Source organism: Aethalodelphis obliquidens, unplaced genomic scaffold (assembly GCF_003676395.1).
Source record: "Aethalodelphis obliquidens isolate GAN/ISIS:26980383/991018 unplaced genomic scaffold, ASM367639v1 scaffold7, whole genome shotgun sequence".
Taxonomy (NCBI): Eukaryota; Metazoa; Chordata; class Mammalia; order Artiodactyla; family Delphinidae; genus Aethalodelphis; species Aethalodelphis obliquidens.
This window is the reverse complement of record NW_020837951.1, coordinates 27818326-27834027: the sequence shown is the minus strand read 5'-3', so window position 1 is coordinate 27834027 and position 15702 is coordinate 27818326. Positions and strand designations below refer to the sequence as shown.

The following is a 15702-nucleotide window of genomic DNA, read 5'->3' as shown; positions in this document are numbered from 1 at the left end:
TTTGTGCTTGGACACTATAAAATACAGAGAGGAGACTGATGTAAATCAGATTTAATATTACAAATTAATGGGAAAAGGATGGGCTATTCAACCAGTGCTGCTGAGACAAGTAGTTACTCATATAAGATAGTAATTTTTTGGTTTGCTCACCCTCTGGGGCGGGTAGGGGCTGGGAGCTGAGGCTCCGGCTTTGGAGGTCAGACCCCAGGGAGAGGACTGAGGTTGGCTATGTGAAGACAGCCTGAAGGGGGCTAGTGTGCCACAGATAGCCAGGAGGGAGTCTGGGGAAAAGTCTGGACCTGCTGGAGAGGCAACACAGCATTGTTTCCAGGTGTGTGAGGAGAGGGGATTCCTGCTCCGTGTGCCCACAGAAGGCAGGGCACCACCTAAGCGAGCTCCAGAGACAGGCACAAGCCACAGCTATCAGCTCAGACCCCAGAGATGGGCATGAACCGCTAACGCTGCCGCCACTGCCACTCAGAATCCTGTGTGCAAGCGCAGGTCACTACCCACACCCCCCCAGGAGCCTGTGCAGCACACCACTGCCAGGGTCCCGTGACCCAGGGGCAAATTCCCCGGGAGAACACATGGCGCGCCTCAGGCTTCTGCAACATCACGCCGGCCTCTGCTGCCACAGGTTCACCCTCCATTCCAATTATGACTACCGTACCCCTCCCTTTCCCTGGCCTGAGTGAGCAAGAGACCCCTAATCAGCTGCTGCTTTAATCCCCTCCTGTCTGGGCAGAGAACAGACGCCTGAGGGTGGCCTATATGCAAAGGCAGGGCCAAAACCAAAGCTGAACCCCAGGAGCTGCGCGAACAAAAAAGAGAAAGGGAAATTTCTCCGTGCAGCCTCAGGAACAGCGGATTAAACCCCCCAATCAACTTGATAAACCCTGCATCTCTGTAATACCTGAAAAGACAATGAATGCTCCCAAAATAGGCAGTGGAGTTTGGGAGCAACTGTAGACTTGGGGTTTGCTTTCTCTGTCTGACTGGGTTTTGGTTTTATGTTTACCTTAGTTTACTTTTTAGTGCTTGTTATCATTAGTGGATTTGTTTATTGGTTTGATTGCTCTCTTCCTTTTTCTTTTTTTTACTTTAAAAATTTTTTTATCTTTTTTATTATTTTTTCTATTTTTATTATTTTTTTATTTTGTTTTAGCCTTTTTTCTCTTTTTGTGAGTGTGTATGTTTCTTTGTGTGATTTTCTCTGTTTAGTTTTACTTTTACCATTTGGCTTGGGGTTCTAGCTGTTCTTTTTTTTTTTTTTCTTCCTTTTCTTCCTAGCCGTGTGGCTGGCAGGGTCTTGGTGCTCCAGCCGGGTGTCGGGCCTGAGCCTCCGAGGTGGGAGGGCTGAGTCCAGGACACTGGAACAGAGACCTCCCAGCTCCATATAATATCAATCGATGAGAGCTCTCCCAGAGATCTCCATCTTAACACTAAGACCCAGTCCACCCAATGGCCAGCAAACTCCAGTGCTAGATGCCCCATGCCAAACAACTAGAAAGACAGGAACACAACTCCACCCATTAGCAGAGAAGCTGCCTAAAGTCATACTAAATTCACAGACACCCCAAAACACACCACCAAATGCGGCCCTGCCCACCAGAAAGACAAGATCCAGCACCACCCACCAGAGCACAGGCACCAGTCCCCTCCACAAGCCACTGAACCAACCTCACCCACTGGGGGCAGACACCAAAAATAACAGGAACTATGAACCTGCAGCCTGCAAAAAAGAGACCCCAAACACAGTAAGTTAAACAAAATGAGAGGACAGAGAAATACACAACAGATGAAGGAGCAAGGTAAAAACCCACCAGACCAAACAAATGAAGAGGAAATAGGCAGTCTACCTGAAAAAGAATTCGGAGTAATGATAATAAAGATGATCCAAAATCTTGGAAATAGAATGAAGAAAATACAAGAAACGTTTAACAAGGACCTAGAAGAACTGAAGAGCAAACAAACAATGATAAACAACACAATAAATGAAATTTAAAAATTCTCTAGAAGGAATCAGTAGTAGAATAACTGAGACAGAAGAACGGATAAACAACCTGCAAGATAAAATAGTGGAAATAACTGCCACACAGCAGAATAAAGAATGAAAGGAATTGAGGACAGTATCAGAGACCTCTGGGACAATATTATATGCATCAACATTCGAATTATAGGGGTCCCAGAAGAAGAAGAGAAAAAAAAAGGGTCTGAGAAAATATCTGAAGAGATGATAGTTGAAAACTTCCCTAACATGGGAAAGGAAACAGTCAATCAAGCCCAGGAAGCACAGAGAGTCCCATACAGGATAAATCCAAGAGGAAACATGCCAAGACACATATTAGTCAAACTATCAAAAATTAAATACAAAGAAAAAATATTAAAAGCAGCAAGGGAAAAGCAACAAATACCATACAAGGGAATCCCCATAAGGTTAACAGCTAATCTTTCAGCAGAAACTCTGCAAGCCAGAAGGGAGTGGCAGGACGTATTTAAAGTGATGAAAGGGGAAAACCTACAACCAAGATTACTCTACCCAGCAAGGATCTCATTCAGATTTGATGGAGAAATCAAAACCTTTACAGACAAGCAAAAGCTAAGAATTCAGCACCACCAAACCAGCTTTACAACAAATGCTAAAGGAACTTCTCTAGGCAGGAAACACAAGGGAAGGAAAAGACCTACAAAAACAAATGCAAAACAATTAAGAAAACGGTAATAGGAACATACATATCAATAATCACCTACCTTAAATGTAAATGGATTAAATGTTCCAAGCAAAAGACAAAGTCTGGCTGAATGGATACAAAAACAAGAGCCATATATATGCTGTCTACAAGAGACCCACTTCAGACCTAGGGACACATACAGACTGAAAGTGAGGGGATGGAAAAAGATATTCCATGCAAATGGAAATCAAAAGAAAGCTGCAGTAGCAATTCTCAAATCAGACAAAATAGATTTTAAAACAAAGACTATTACAAGAGACAAAGAAGGACACTACATAATGATCAAGGGATCAATCCAAGAAGAAGATATAACAATTGTAAACATTTATGCACCCAACATAGGAGCACCTCAATACATAAGGCAAATGCTAACAGCCATAAAAGGGGAAATCAATACTAACACAATCATAGTAGGGGACTTTAACACCCCACTTTCACCAATGTACAGATCACCCAAAATGAAAATAAATAAGGAAACACAAGCTTTAAATGACACATGAGACCAGATACACTTAACTGATATTTTTAGGACATTCCATCCAAAAACAACAGAATACACTTTCTTCTCAAGTGCACATGGAACATTCTCCAGGATAGATCGTATCTTGGATTACAAATCAAGCCTTGGTAAATTTAAGAAAATTGAAATCGTATCAAGTATCTTTTCTGACCACAACGCTATGAGACTAGATATCAATTACAGGAAAAAAACTGTAAAAAACACAAACACATGGAGGCTAAACAATATGCTACTAAATAACCAAGAGATCACTGAAGAAATCAAAAGGAAATAAAAAAATACCTAGAAATGAATGACAATGAAAACATGACGACCCAAAACCTATGGGATGCAGCAAAAGCAGTTCTAAGAGGGAATTTTATAGCAATACAATCCTACCTCAAGAAACAAGAAAAATGTCAAATAAACAACCTAACCTTACACCTAAAGCAATTAGAGAAAGAAGAACAAAAAACCCCAAAGTTAGCAGAAGGAAAGAAATCATAAAGATCAGATCAGCCACTATGGAGAACAGTATGCAGTTTCCTTCAAAAACTAAAAATAGAACTACCATATGACCCAGCAATCCCACTACAGGGCATATACCCTGAGAAAACCATAATTCAAAAAGAAACATGAACCACAACGTTCACTGTAGCACTATTTACAATAGCCAGGAAATGGAAGCAACCTAAGTGTCCATCAACAGATGAATGGATAAAGAAGATGTGGCACATATATACAATGGAATATTAGCCATAAAAAGAAACAAAATTGAGTTATTTGTAGTGAGTTGGATGGACCTAGAGTCTGTCATACAGAGTGAAGTAAGTCAGAAAGAGAAAAACAAATACCATATACTAACACATATATATGGAATCTGAAAAAAAAAATGGTTCTGATGAACCTAGGGGCAGTACAGGAATAAAGATGCAGACATAGAGAATGGACTTGAGGACAGGGGGAGGGGGAAGGGTAAGCTGGGATGAAGTGAGAGAGTAGCACTGACATATATATACTACCAAATGTAAAACAGATAGCTAGTGGGAAGCAGCCACATAGCACAGGGAGATCAGCTTGGGATAGCAAGTGGGGGAGGGAGGTGCAAGAAGGAGGGGATATGGGGATATATATATATACATATAGCTGATTCACTTTGTTATAGAGCAGAAACTAACAACACTGTAAAGTAATTATACTCCAATAAAGATGTTAAAAAAAAAAGACAGTAATTTTTCCATCTCATACCACTATACAAAATTAAATTCTTGGTATATTGAAAAGCTAAAACTAAAAATGAAAGTTTAAAAGATATAGAGGAGAAAATGTACTTATGAACCTAAGGTAGGGAAGGCCTTCTTAAAATACAGAAGTCCAAACCAAAAATGGGAACTAACGACTTCAACTTCTGAAAGTAAAAACTATGTGCAAAAAGATACCATCAGCAATGGGAAAAAACAAGCCAAAGACTGGAAGAAGAAATTTAAAAAAATTTTTTTAGAATAAAAATGGAATACCATGCAGCAGTTAAAACGAACCAGATGCCACATTTATCAACATTGATAAATCTCAAGAACATAACGTTGAATGAAAAAGACAAGTTGCAAATCAACATGCACACCTGTACAATATGAACACATGCAAACCAATACCCTATACTGTTATTAACAGAATGCAAATATATATATGGTTGCATAAAAATATGCCACTCCAGGATAACGGTTATCTTTGAGGAAAGAGGGGGATACACAGGTGACATAAACTGTATCTGTAGTGTTTTCTTTCTTGAAAAGAATCTAAAGCAGGCATAATAAAATGATGGATGTTGGTACATGAGTGTTCTTTATGTTATTTCTGTACCTTTTTATATATTTGAACTATTTCATAACTTTCTTTTTAATTCGATGAAAGATAAGAGAGAGAGGGAGGAGGAAAGGAGATTGGCAGGAATGAAGGAAGGGTAAGAATATAAGTTGGCTTGAGTACTTATCAGATCTGAAAGATGTTTAACTTCCTTGAACAAAATTAACCCCAGCCAATATGCCTTAAAATGAGGCCACATGATGAAGTCTGAGAACCATGTGCCTGTACCTACTGTTAACTGAGGTCTCCGGCTCATACTTACTTGACAAAGGCAGACAAAACTTGCCAATAGTATTTCCAAAGAGCTCTGGTAAGCCATTCACAGTTTGGAATTCCTCCTACTATTTTTCTTAACCAAAAACATTCCCTTGGCTATGAATTCATAAAGGTCCCCATTGACCACAGGGGGCAAGATTTTCTTGTATGAAGGCAAATGGGGAAAAAGAGGGAAAATAAAACCTTTGGTGAAGACTGTATGTTCTGTGTTAAGCTAACAGGAATTCATGTATTATTCAATATTTTTAGATCACAGCTAGATACTGTACTATCATTAATGGAAGAATAGACAAATGAGTATTACTCAAAAGCTCCTACCCATTTCTGCAAAATGTGTTAATCACAACATTGAAACATTTCCTAAAAGCATGACAGTCTGGGGCACTGGCCTGAGAATGATCAAGTCCACTGTGCCATCTTTTCTGGACCTAATAAATGACTTCATTATATTCTTTCTATCCTCACTAGGTTTTTCCTTCCACATGAATTTTATTTTTTTCTTTTTTAAATTGAGGTAACAATGGTTTATAACATTATATAAATTTCACATGTACAACATTATATTCCTACATTCTATAATACACATTATATTTCTATATATGCTGCAGCATGTGCCCCACCAAAAACTTAGTTTAACTAAGTTGTAATAGACTGAAACTTAAAATAAAAAATGCAATAACCTAGCAAAGTCAATTTGACTTTAATTTCTGAGCTGGTGTTTTATTTCAACTCAGTGTCCAGCACAGTTCCTGGCACATAATAACTAGGTGTCCAATAAATATGGAAGAAAAATGAAAAGCAAAGGGAAGAGCACATTAGGAGGGTGGGGGATGGACTGGTGTGAGTGCTGCTTCAAAGGTCATTCAAATTCAGATATACTCTGTTTCATATTCACCTCATCAAGTCAAAGACCCTTCAAGACAAGGATAACTCTTCACTCCTCCTCCACCTGCTCCTTCGATCCTTGTGCAGTCCAGCTGTGAGCCCACTAGTCCTCTGGGCACCTCAGAGCACCACTCACCTTAACTCCTTTGCCCTATGAACTGAGTTCCGCCTCTGCAAGAATGTGTTACACACATCGGAAGACACAGGAACAGAACACTTTGTTCCATGGAGATAGAACTTCTCCTTTTTGGATGAAAGTATAAGTCAAGGCAGTTTAGCCACATGGTCGTGCAGTGTCTAAGATGGAGGTCAATCTGCATGCCTGTCCTTGCTAACTCGAATCAGACACCGTTTTCCTCACCTCAAAAACCAGACACCGGGCTTCCCTGGTGGCGCAGTGGTTGAGAGTCCACCTGCCGATGCAGGGGACATGGGTTTATGCCCCGGTCCAGGAAGATCCCACACGCCGCGGAGCGGCTGGGCCCGTGATCCATGGCCGCTGAGCCTGTGCTTCCGGAGCCTGTGCTCCACAACGGGAGAGGCCACAACGGTGAGAGGCCCGCGTACCGCAAAAAAACAAAACTAACAAAAAAAAAACCAGACACCATCTTCACATCACAGACAGGACTAGAGCCCAAGCCTACTTAACCACACAGACTTTCACTAGGGCTCACAGTGTCCCATATGAGACAAGACTGTTGTCAGGCAGCTGCTGGAAGGGCAGCCCTCACTTTACAGAACCCAGAACTTAGGAAGAATTCCTCAAGTTTCCAGTCTCAGCCTTAAAGCTGGTTCTCAGTGCCCAATGGAATGAAAGCTCCACGTGGACCTTGTCTGCGTTGTTCATGGCTGAACCTTCAGTGCCTTAGAACAGTACCTGGTACAAAGTAGACAGACAGTAAATATGCGTTGGTTCTGTTGATGAATGTCTCACGCCTTGTTCAGAGATGCTCTGCTTCCCAAAGCCACTGCTCTTTGGTTTGTGCATTACAAACCTTAATGAGTAGCGTCTACTGTACTTTAGAATCACTCTCAGAATATGAGCAAAAAAGTGCACAGGGCTGAAACGGGACTAATAAAAAAAAGCCAAGGGCACTGGAGAAACACTTCAAAGACAGAATGAAATATTGTTCCAATATATGTTCCAATCCAAAGGCAGTTATGGCAGAACAAATGCCCTCCCCAAAGCAGTCCACACCCTAATCTCTGGAACCTGTCAATCAGTTACTTCACCTGGTAAAAAGTACTTTACAGATGTAAAAAGTAATGAATGTTAAAATAGGGAGATTATCCTAGATTATCTGGATGGGTTCAGTCTAATCACATGAGCCCTTAAAAGCAAAAAACTTTCAGGCTGGAAGCAGAGAGATGTAGCAAAAGGAAAAATCAGATTTAAAGCATGAGAGGGGCTCAAACCACTGTGGCTGGGGAAGGACCATGTGAAAAGCACGAGAAGGAATGCTGGCAGCCTCTATGAGTAAAGACCAGCCCCCAGCTGACATCCAGGAAGAAAACAGGGACCTGAGTCCTACAACTTCAAGGAACTGAAATCAGCTACCAATCCGAATGAGTTCAGAAACAGATTCATGTTCAGAGCCTCCAAAAAGGAATACAGCCCTGTGAACACCTTGATATGCAAAATTCATACCTTCATTTTATGCAAGGTATAACCAAGGCATAAACAAATAATCTACAGGATAAGAAGCCTTGGCAATACCTAAGCAAAGAATGCAATTTTTCATTGAAATATTCTTCAGGATTACTTTGCTTGGTATATGACTGATTTCTAACACTGATTTATAAAAGAAAATTTCTTCCTTACCAGCCACTGCTTTCAGCATATAATTTATATTACTCATATCAATTAAATTATTAACTTCTATTTATTGAGCATCTAATGTGTGCCAGGCCTTATGCCAGGCTCTTCATATACCTGAGCAATAGTCACAACCAAGGGTAAACTACGTTACCTGTAGGTAAAAGCTTCGTTATCTGAGGCTTACAGAATCTAATGTATCCAAGGTCCCACAGCTGGTAAAATGCTGAGGCAGAATTTGAACCCAGATGCAGATGACCCCAGGCCTACACCCTTTCTACTCTGCCACACTTCCCCACTTCTGTCAAAATACTGAGGTCCAAGTGGTCATCAGGGAACTGAAGGAGACCCAGGAGAAAATGTCAGAATACTTTGGCTGAAAAAGAGAGAAATAGCCACATCAAAAAAAAAAAAAAAAAAAAAGAAAGAGAGGAGAAATGTTTCAAAACATGTCTCTCCTCAAAATCCACTTTTAGTACAGAAACGCATGCGGACAGAACAGTTTCTCTCCCCTCCCCCACAATGTTGGTTGCTGCTCCTGTTGTATATCTTGGCGCAATTAACTGCCCATGTGCAACGAGGTGTCACGGAACATCCATCTACCATCACCCATGTCAAAATTCCACCCAAGTGGCAGAAGCAAAAGGCTGCTTAATGTAAATCAAGTATCAACCCCAGTGCTCCAATTAAGGCACTGCTATAAGAGTCACATTTCAAAAGGTTTGGAAGTCACTTCATCCCAGAGGTATCCCCTAAAACATCTTTACACAGAGCCATCCTGGCCACTCATTATGTTCTAATTCAAGAGCCCCATTTTCTGATTTTAGGAAGATCTCACAGCAACAGCTGACAGGCAGGAGCAGAACCTGAGATGCTCCTATGCCCGAGAGATGGGCAGGAAGCATATGCCAGCTACCCTAATCAACACCCGCCGTGAACCAACTGGTCTACAAGGCACAAACACAGCATGACAGGATGGGCTGTGATGTAGCTGACAGTTTTGACAGTGCATTTCCATGTCCTCGATCACGCTAATTTTTCCAACTAGGGAGAGATTTTCAAGTTGAACCCTAAGCTGCTGATTGTCAGATTATGAAGGCTGTACTATCATTCTACTTAGAGCATAATTCAGACATTATATAATTAGAGGGATTTTACTGGGTTGTGCACACAATAGGTGTTTAATGAGTAAACAGAAGTGAAACAATGAATGGGCACCAGAATAAATTACTATGTCTTCTAAAAGCACCCATCTTTCCAAAGTCTGAATCCTCCCAGCTGAAAAGGTGAACATTTCGATCTTGTTGTGAAATAAAGCAAAACAGCCAAAACAGTCCAAGGAAATGGTCTACCATTTGCAACAACCTTTGACCCTCTGTCTCACGATGCAAAAAGTGCCAACAGGCTGCAAGTGTCTTCACAGATGAGCTTATCTGGTTATTTAGACCAGTTATCTGGGGCTGCAGACATCTCCACACAGAAACATATCTTACTAAAATTATACTCTAGAAACATTACCAATGGAATCACAGAGCAATGAAAATAACTCAGTACATTTTCAACCACTGAAGCAGAAAATACTATTTCTGGAATAAAACAAAAACAGATCTTAAGCATTAGGCCTAAGCCCTTCACACTGACGGGATTACCATCAACCCTGCCACAGAAGCATCCGAAAGTCACAGTCTGACTACGACCTTCACCTCAGGCAGAAGCTATAGCATCAGAGCGTCAAGCTGGACACAAGGACTCCCTGATGGTCAGTCAAGAGTGTAAACCCTGGCATGTGTTTCTAAGGAATATTCTAGGGTATCATCCAGGTACAGGGTCCAGAAACAGAACCTTCTTAGTTCCCCAGGAGGGCCCATCTTTCTCTAGAGAAATCATGGTGTGCAAAGGCTCAGAGGATTCCAATTTCTTTCTATTATAATGAGGAACATCTCTTTCCAGGCGCATCCTTCTTCTAGGGCTTTTTCCCTGGTTTTAAAAGAAACTACTGACAAATCAGAGAGCCCTGTGGTGAATAGGAAACCTGAACACTGAATGCTAAAGGATGTTGTTCCAAGGGGCATTTCACCAGAGCTCCAAGGAAACCCAAAGAAAGATACCTGTTCTGGAACAAGACATAACACAGACGACCAGAATGCTCAGACTCATCCCTATTGTTGGATGGATTCTCATGGACTGCTTCTCTGAACTAGTGATTCCCAGCTGATGGACTGGGCTTTCTTGGGATTATTTTTTTCTATGAATGCAATTTTGTCATTGATTAAGCTAATTATTGAGTGTGCTCCCATCCAATTCCAGGGTTTTCCCACTGAGACATCTCGATGTCTCCTTTCTGATAGGCTTTTAAAAATGAATAGTTATCCATCTTCCCATCAATGGTGTTGAGAATTTTTTTAAAAAATCTGTGGAGTTCCTTCTTCACATGAACCCTTTCAATATTAAAAACCATAAAAAAAGAGGTTTTCTCTGATTGAAACAGGCACAAGGGACCTTAGACTTGGACTCAGAGCCACATCCTACTTACTCTTCCCCCATTTACTCTTGGAGAGGTGGCCCAAAAGTTTGAAAGGACAGTTAGAATACCACTGAGCCAAATTATGTCTCCAACTCCCAGCCAGCACTATATTTCTACAAAAACAAAGTCACGCTGCCCAAGGAAAAATGTCACATTCCAAAAGTATTAGTGCTTGAAGCTTCTCCACACAGCAATCCTACTCACCAAGATCGGCTTCAGAATGTCCAGGTTGGAATGAAGTACTTGCTCTGCTGCATCCAGTTTCTCCTTTGGCAGGCTGCAAAGCATGGAGACTTCTTGGTCACCAAGTTGAATCAGCTCTCCTACTTTTGATCCGTTGCACAGATTGGTCAAATGTAACTGGTAGCCTTGCAAAAATACCTGGAAGCATTTCATGCAAAGAGAGAGAAGCAAAACTGGATTACAAAGATGGGAAGCAGGGTCCTTGAAGCCTTTTGGGGGACTTCACATCAATACAGCTTTGAAGAATGGACACTGCTGGACTGTATCCAGTGCACAGGGTCTCTACCGAACTTTAGGATGGGTCAAGACATGATCCTACAGGACATTAAAACCGGAATGTGGCATTTGACTTATCACCTCCACACTCTTGTCCTTGTCAGGGGAAATCCTGAGTCCAACTCTTGTTCTCCAAAGTGAGTACATCAGAGACAGGAAATAAAACTGAGAGAGATGAGTCATTGGATTACAATAGAACCAATTGAAAATAGTGTTTTGGAAGCCAAGGAAGTAAAGTATTCCATGAAGGAGAATGTGATCAGTTGTCACATGCTTCTGATAGGTCAAGTAAAATGAGGACTGAGAAATGACCAATGAACTTGAAAACTTGGAAGTCACCTGTAACTTTAGTAAGAACACATTTTCTGAATACCTAACTGCAGTAGTTTCAAGAGTGACTAAAGGAGGGATATAGTGGAAAGTAGGGAGAAGTATAAAAGAGTTATCGAGAATAGATGGAGAGTGAATGGAGTAGGGAACTATACAGAATTCCTGGGAAGTACTTAAGGTTAGTTAAAGTTTTTTTTTTTTTTTTTTACTTATTTATCTAGGGGGAGAAGGCCGCCAAAGGTTTAAATGAAAGAATGTTGGACAGAAAAAGAAAGGGAGGGAAAAAAAAGATAAAAAAGAAAAAAAAAAAAAAAAAAAAAGTGGGACACGTGATTCACCCAGTAGGAATCTAGAGTCTGAACTCCTAAAACCACTTTTATTAAAGAAAATAGAAAATTCTCATTATTTTGGAATGCATGATATCTTAACCTGGGGTTGGCCTGAATTATGAAAAAAAAGGCATTTATACTATTTATTTGTAGATACAGATATTTAGCTGATGCAAAGAACTATGTTCAAACAATTTCAGAATGTGGAACTCTTCCTTTTATTTGTATCAGAGCAGAGTACTAGAAAGTCAAGCCCCTTACCTCACTGATAGGTCAGTTCTAAGTCTTTTTGGGTTTTTTTTAATCTTTATTTATTTATTTTCTTATTAGTCATCCATTTTATACACATCAGTGTATACATGTCAATCCCACTCTGCCAGTTCATCACACCACAACCACCACCCCATGCCGCTTTCCCGCCTTGGGGTCCATACGTTTGTTCTCTACTCTGTGTCTCAATTTCTGCTCTGCAAACCAATTCATCTGTACCATTTTCTAGGTTCCACATATATGCATTAATATACGATATTTGTTATTCTCTTTCTGACTTACTTCACTCTATATGACAGTCTCTAGGTCCATCCACATCTCTACAAATGACCCAATTTCATTCCTTTTTATGGCTGAGTAATATTCCATTATATATATGTACCACATCTTCTTTATCCATTCGTCTGTTGATGGGCATTTAGGTTGCTTCCATGTCTTGGCTATTGTAAATAGTGCTGCAATGAACGTTGGGGTGCATGTGTCTTTTTGAATTATGGTTTTCTCTGGGTATATGCCCAGTAGTGGGATTGCTGGGTCATATGGTAGTTCTATTTGTAGTTCTTTAAGGAACCTCCATACTGTTCTCCATAGTGGCTGTATCAATTTACATTCCCACCAACAGTGCAAGAGGGTTCCCTCTTCTCCACATCCTCTCCAGCATTTGTTGTTTATAGATTTTCTGATGATGCCCATTCTAATTGGTGTGAGGTGATACCTCATTGTAGCTTTGATTAGCATTCCTCTAATAATTAGTGATGTTGAGCAGCTTTTCATATGCTTCTTATGTCTTCTTTGAAGAAATGTCTATTTAGTTCTTCTGCCCATTTTTGTATTGGGTTGTTTTTTTCATATTGAGTTGCATGAGCTGTTTATATATTTCGGAGATTAATCGTTTGTCTGATGATTCATTTGCAAATATTTTCTCCCATTCTGAGGGTTGTCTTTTCCTCTTCTTTATGGTTTCCCTTACTATGCAAAAGCTTTTAAGTTTCATTAGATCCCATTTGTTTATTTTTCTTTTTATTTCCATTACTCTAGGAGGTAGATCAAAAAATATCTTGCTGTGATTTATGACAAAGAGTGTTCTTCCTATGCTTTCCTCTAAGAGTTTTATAGTGTCTGGTCTTACATTTGGTCTCTAATCCATTTTGAGTTTATTTTTGTGTATGGTGTTACGGAGTGTTCTAATTTCATTCTTTTACATGTAGCTGTCCAGTTTTCCCAGCACCACTTTTTGAAGAGACTGTCTTTTCTGCATTGTATATCCTTGCCTCCTTTGTCATAGATTAGTTGACCATATGTTCATGGGTTTATCTCTGGGCTTTCTATCTTGTTCCATTGATCTATGTTTCTGTTTTTGTGCCAGTACCGTATTGTCTTGATGACTGTAGCTTTATAGTATAGTCTGAAGTCAGGGAGTCTGATTCTTCCAGCTCCGTTTTTTCCCCTCAAGACTGCTTTGGTTATTCGGGGTCTTTTGTGTCTCCATACAAATTTTAAGATTTTCTGTTCTAGTTCCGTAAAAAATGCCATTGGTAATTTAGTAGAGATTGCGTTGAATCTGTAGATTGCTTTGGGTAGTAGAGTCATTTTCACAATATTGATTCTTCCGATCCAAGTACATGGTATATCTCTCCATCTGTTGGTATCATCTTTAATTTCTTTCATCAGTGTCTTATAATTTTCTGCATACAGGCCTTTTGTCTCCCTAGGTAGATTTATTCCTAGGTATTTAATTCTTTTGGTTGCAATGGTAAATGGGAGTGTTTCCTTAGTTTCTCTTTCAGATTTTTCATCATTAGTGTATAAGAATGCAAGAGATTTCTGTGTTTTTTTTTTTTTTTTTTTTTCAGTACGCGGCCCTCTCACTGTTGTGGCCTCTCCCGTTGTGGAGCACAGGCTCCAGAGGCGCAGGCTCAGCGGCCATGGCTCATGGGCCTAGCTGCTCCGTGGTATGTGGGATACTCCCGGACCGGGGCACGAACCCGTGTCCCCTGCATCGGCAGGCGGACTCTCAACCACTGCGCCACCAGGGAAGCCCCTCTGTGCATTCATTTTGTATCCTGCAACTTTACCAAATTCATTGATTAGCTCCAGTAGTTTTCTAGTGGCATCTTTAGGATTCTCTATGTATAGTATCATGTCATCTGCAAACAGTGACAGTTTTACTTCTTCTTTTCCAGTTTGTATTCCTTTTATCTCTTTTTCTTCTCTGATTGCCATGGCTAGGACTTCCAAAAATATGTTGAATAATAGTAGTGAGAGTGGACACCCTTGTCTCATTCCTGATCTTAGAGGAAAAGCTTTCAGTTTTTCACCATTGAGAATGATGTTTGCTGTGGGTTTGTCATATACGGCCTTTATTATGTTGAAGTAGGTTCCCTCTATGCCCACTTTCTGGAGAGTTTTTATCATAAATCGATGTTGAATTTTGTCAAAAAATTTTTCTGCATCTATTGAGATGATCATATGGTTTTTATTCTTTAATTTGTTAATATGGTGTATCTCACTGATTGAGTATATTGAAGAATCATTGCGTCTCTGGGATAAATCCCACTTGATCATGGTGTATGATCCTTTTAATGTGTTGTTAGATTCTGTTTGCTAGAATTTTGTTGAGGATTTTTGCATCTATATTCATCCGTGGTATTGGTCTGTAATTTTCTTTTTTTGTAGTATCTTTGTCTGGTTTGGGCATCAGGGTGATGGCAGCCTCATAGAATGAGTTTCTTCCTCTGCAATTTTTTGGAAGAGTTTGAGAAGGATGGGTGTTAGCTCTTCTCTAAATGTTTGATAGAATTCACCTGTGAAGCCATCTATCTGGTCCTGGACTTTTGTTCGCTGGAAGATTTTTTGGGGTTTTTTTGGTTTTTTTTTTTGCGATACACGGGCCTCTCACTGTTCTGGCCTCTCCCGTTGTGGAGCACAGGCTCCAGACACACAGGCTCAGCGGCCATGGCTCACGGGCCTAGCTGCTCCGCGGCATGTGGGACCTTCCCGGACCAGGGCACGAACCCGCGTCCCCTGCATCAGCAAGCAGACTCTCAACCACTGCGCAACCAGGGAAGCCCTCACTGGAAGATTTTTAATCACAGTTTCAATTTCATTACTTGTGATTGGTCTGTTCATATATTCTATTTCTTCTTGGTTCGGTCTTGGAAGATTATAGCTTTCTAAGAATTTGTCCATTTTATTGGCATAGAGTTGCTTGTAGTAGTCTCTTAGGATGCTTTGTATTTCTGTGGTGTCAGTTGTTACTTCTCCTTTTTCATTTCTAATTCTATTGATTTGAGTCCTCTCCCTCTTTTTCTTGATGAGTCTGGCTAATGGTTCATCAATTTTGTTTATCTTCTCAAAGAACCAGCTTTTAGTTTTATTGATCTTTCCTATTGTTTTCTTTGTTTCTATTTCATTTATTTCTGCTCTTATCTTTATGATTTCTTTCCTTCTGCTAACTTTGGGTTCTGTTTGTTCTTCTTTCTCTAGTTCCTTTAGGTGTACGGTTAGATTGTTTTGAAATTTTTCTTGTTTCTTGAGGTAGGTTTGTATAGCTATAAACTTCCCTCTTAGAACTGCTTTTGCTGCATCCCATTGGTTTTGGATCATCGTGTTTTCATTGTCATTTGTCTCCAGGTATTTTTTGATTTCCTCTTTGATTT

The 15702-nt window shown here is 40.2% G+C and overlaps 1 protein-coding gene across 6 annotated transcripts in view; it reads right to left on the bottom strand.

The window, feature by feature from the left end:
* Nucleotides 1–15702, bottom strand: part of ABCA1 (ATP binding cassette subfamily A member 1) — a 182231-nt gene that overhangs the window by 62286 nt on the left and 104243 nt on the right. For all 6 annotated transcript variants that reach the window (XM_027105324.1, XM_027105327.1, XM_027105323.1 and 3 more), the window contains one exon: nt 10800–10976. In XM_027105324.1, coding sequence (XP_026961125.1) covers nt 10800–10976 — 177 coding nt within the window. The remainder of the gene's footprint in view (nt 1–10799; nt 10977–15702) is intronic.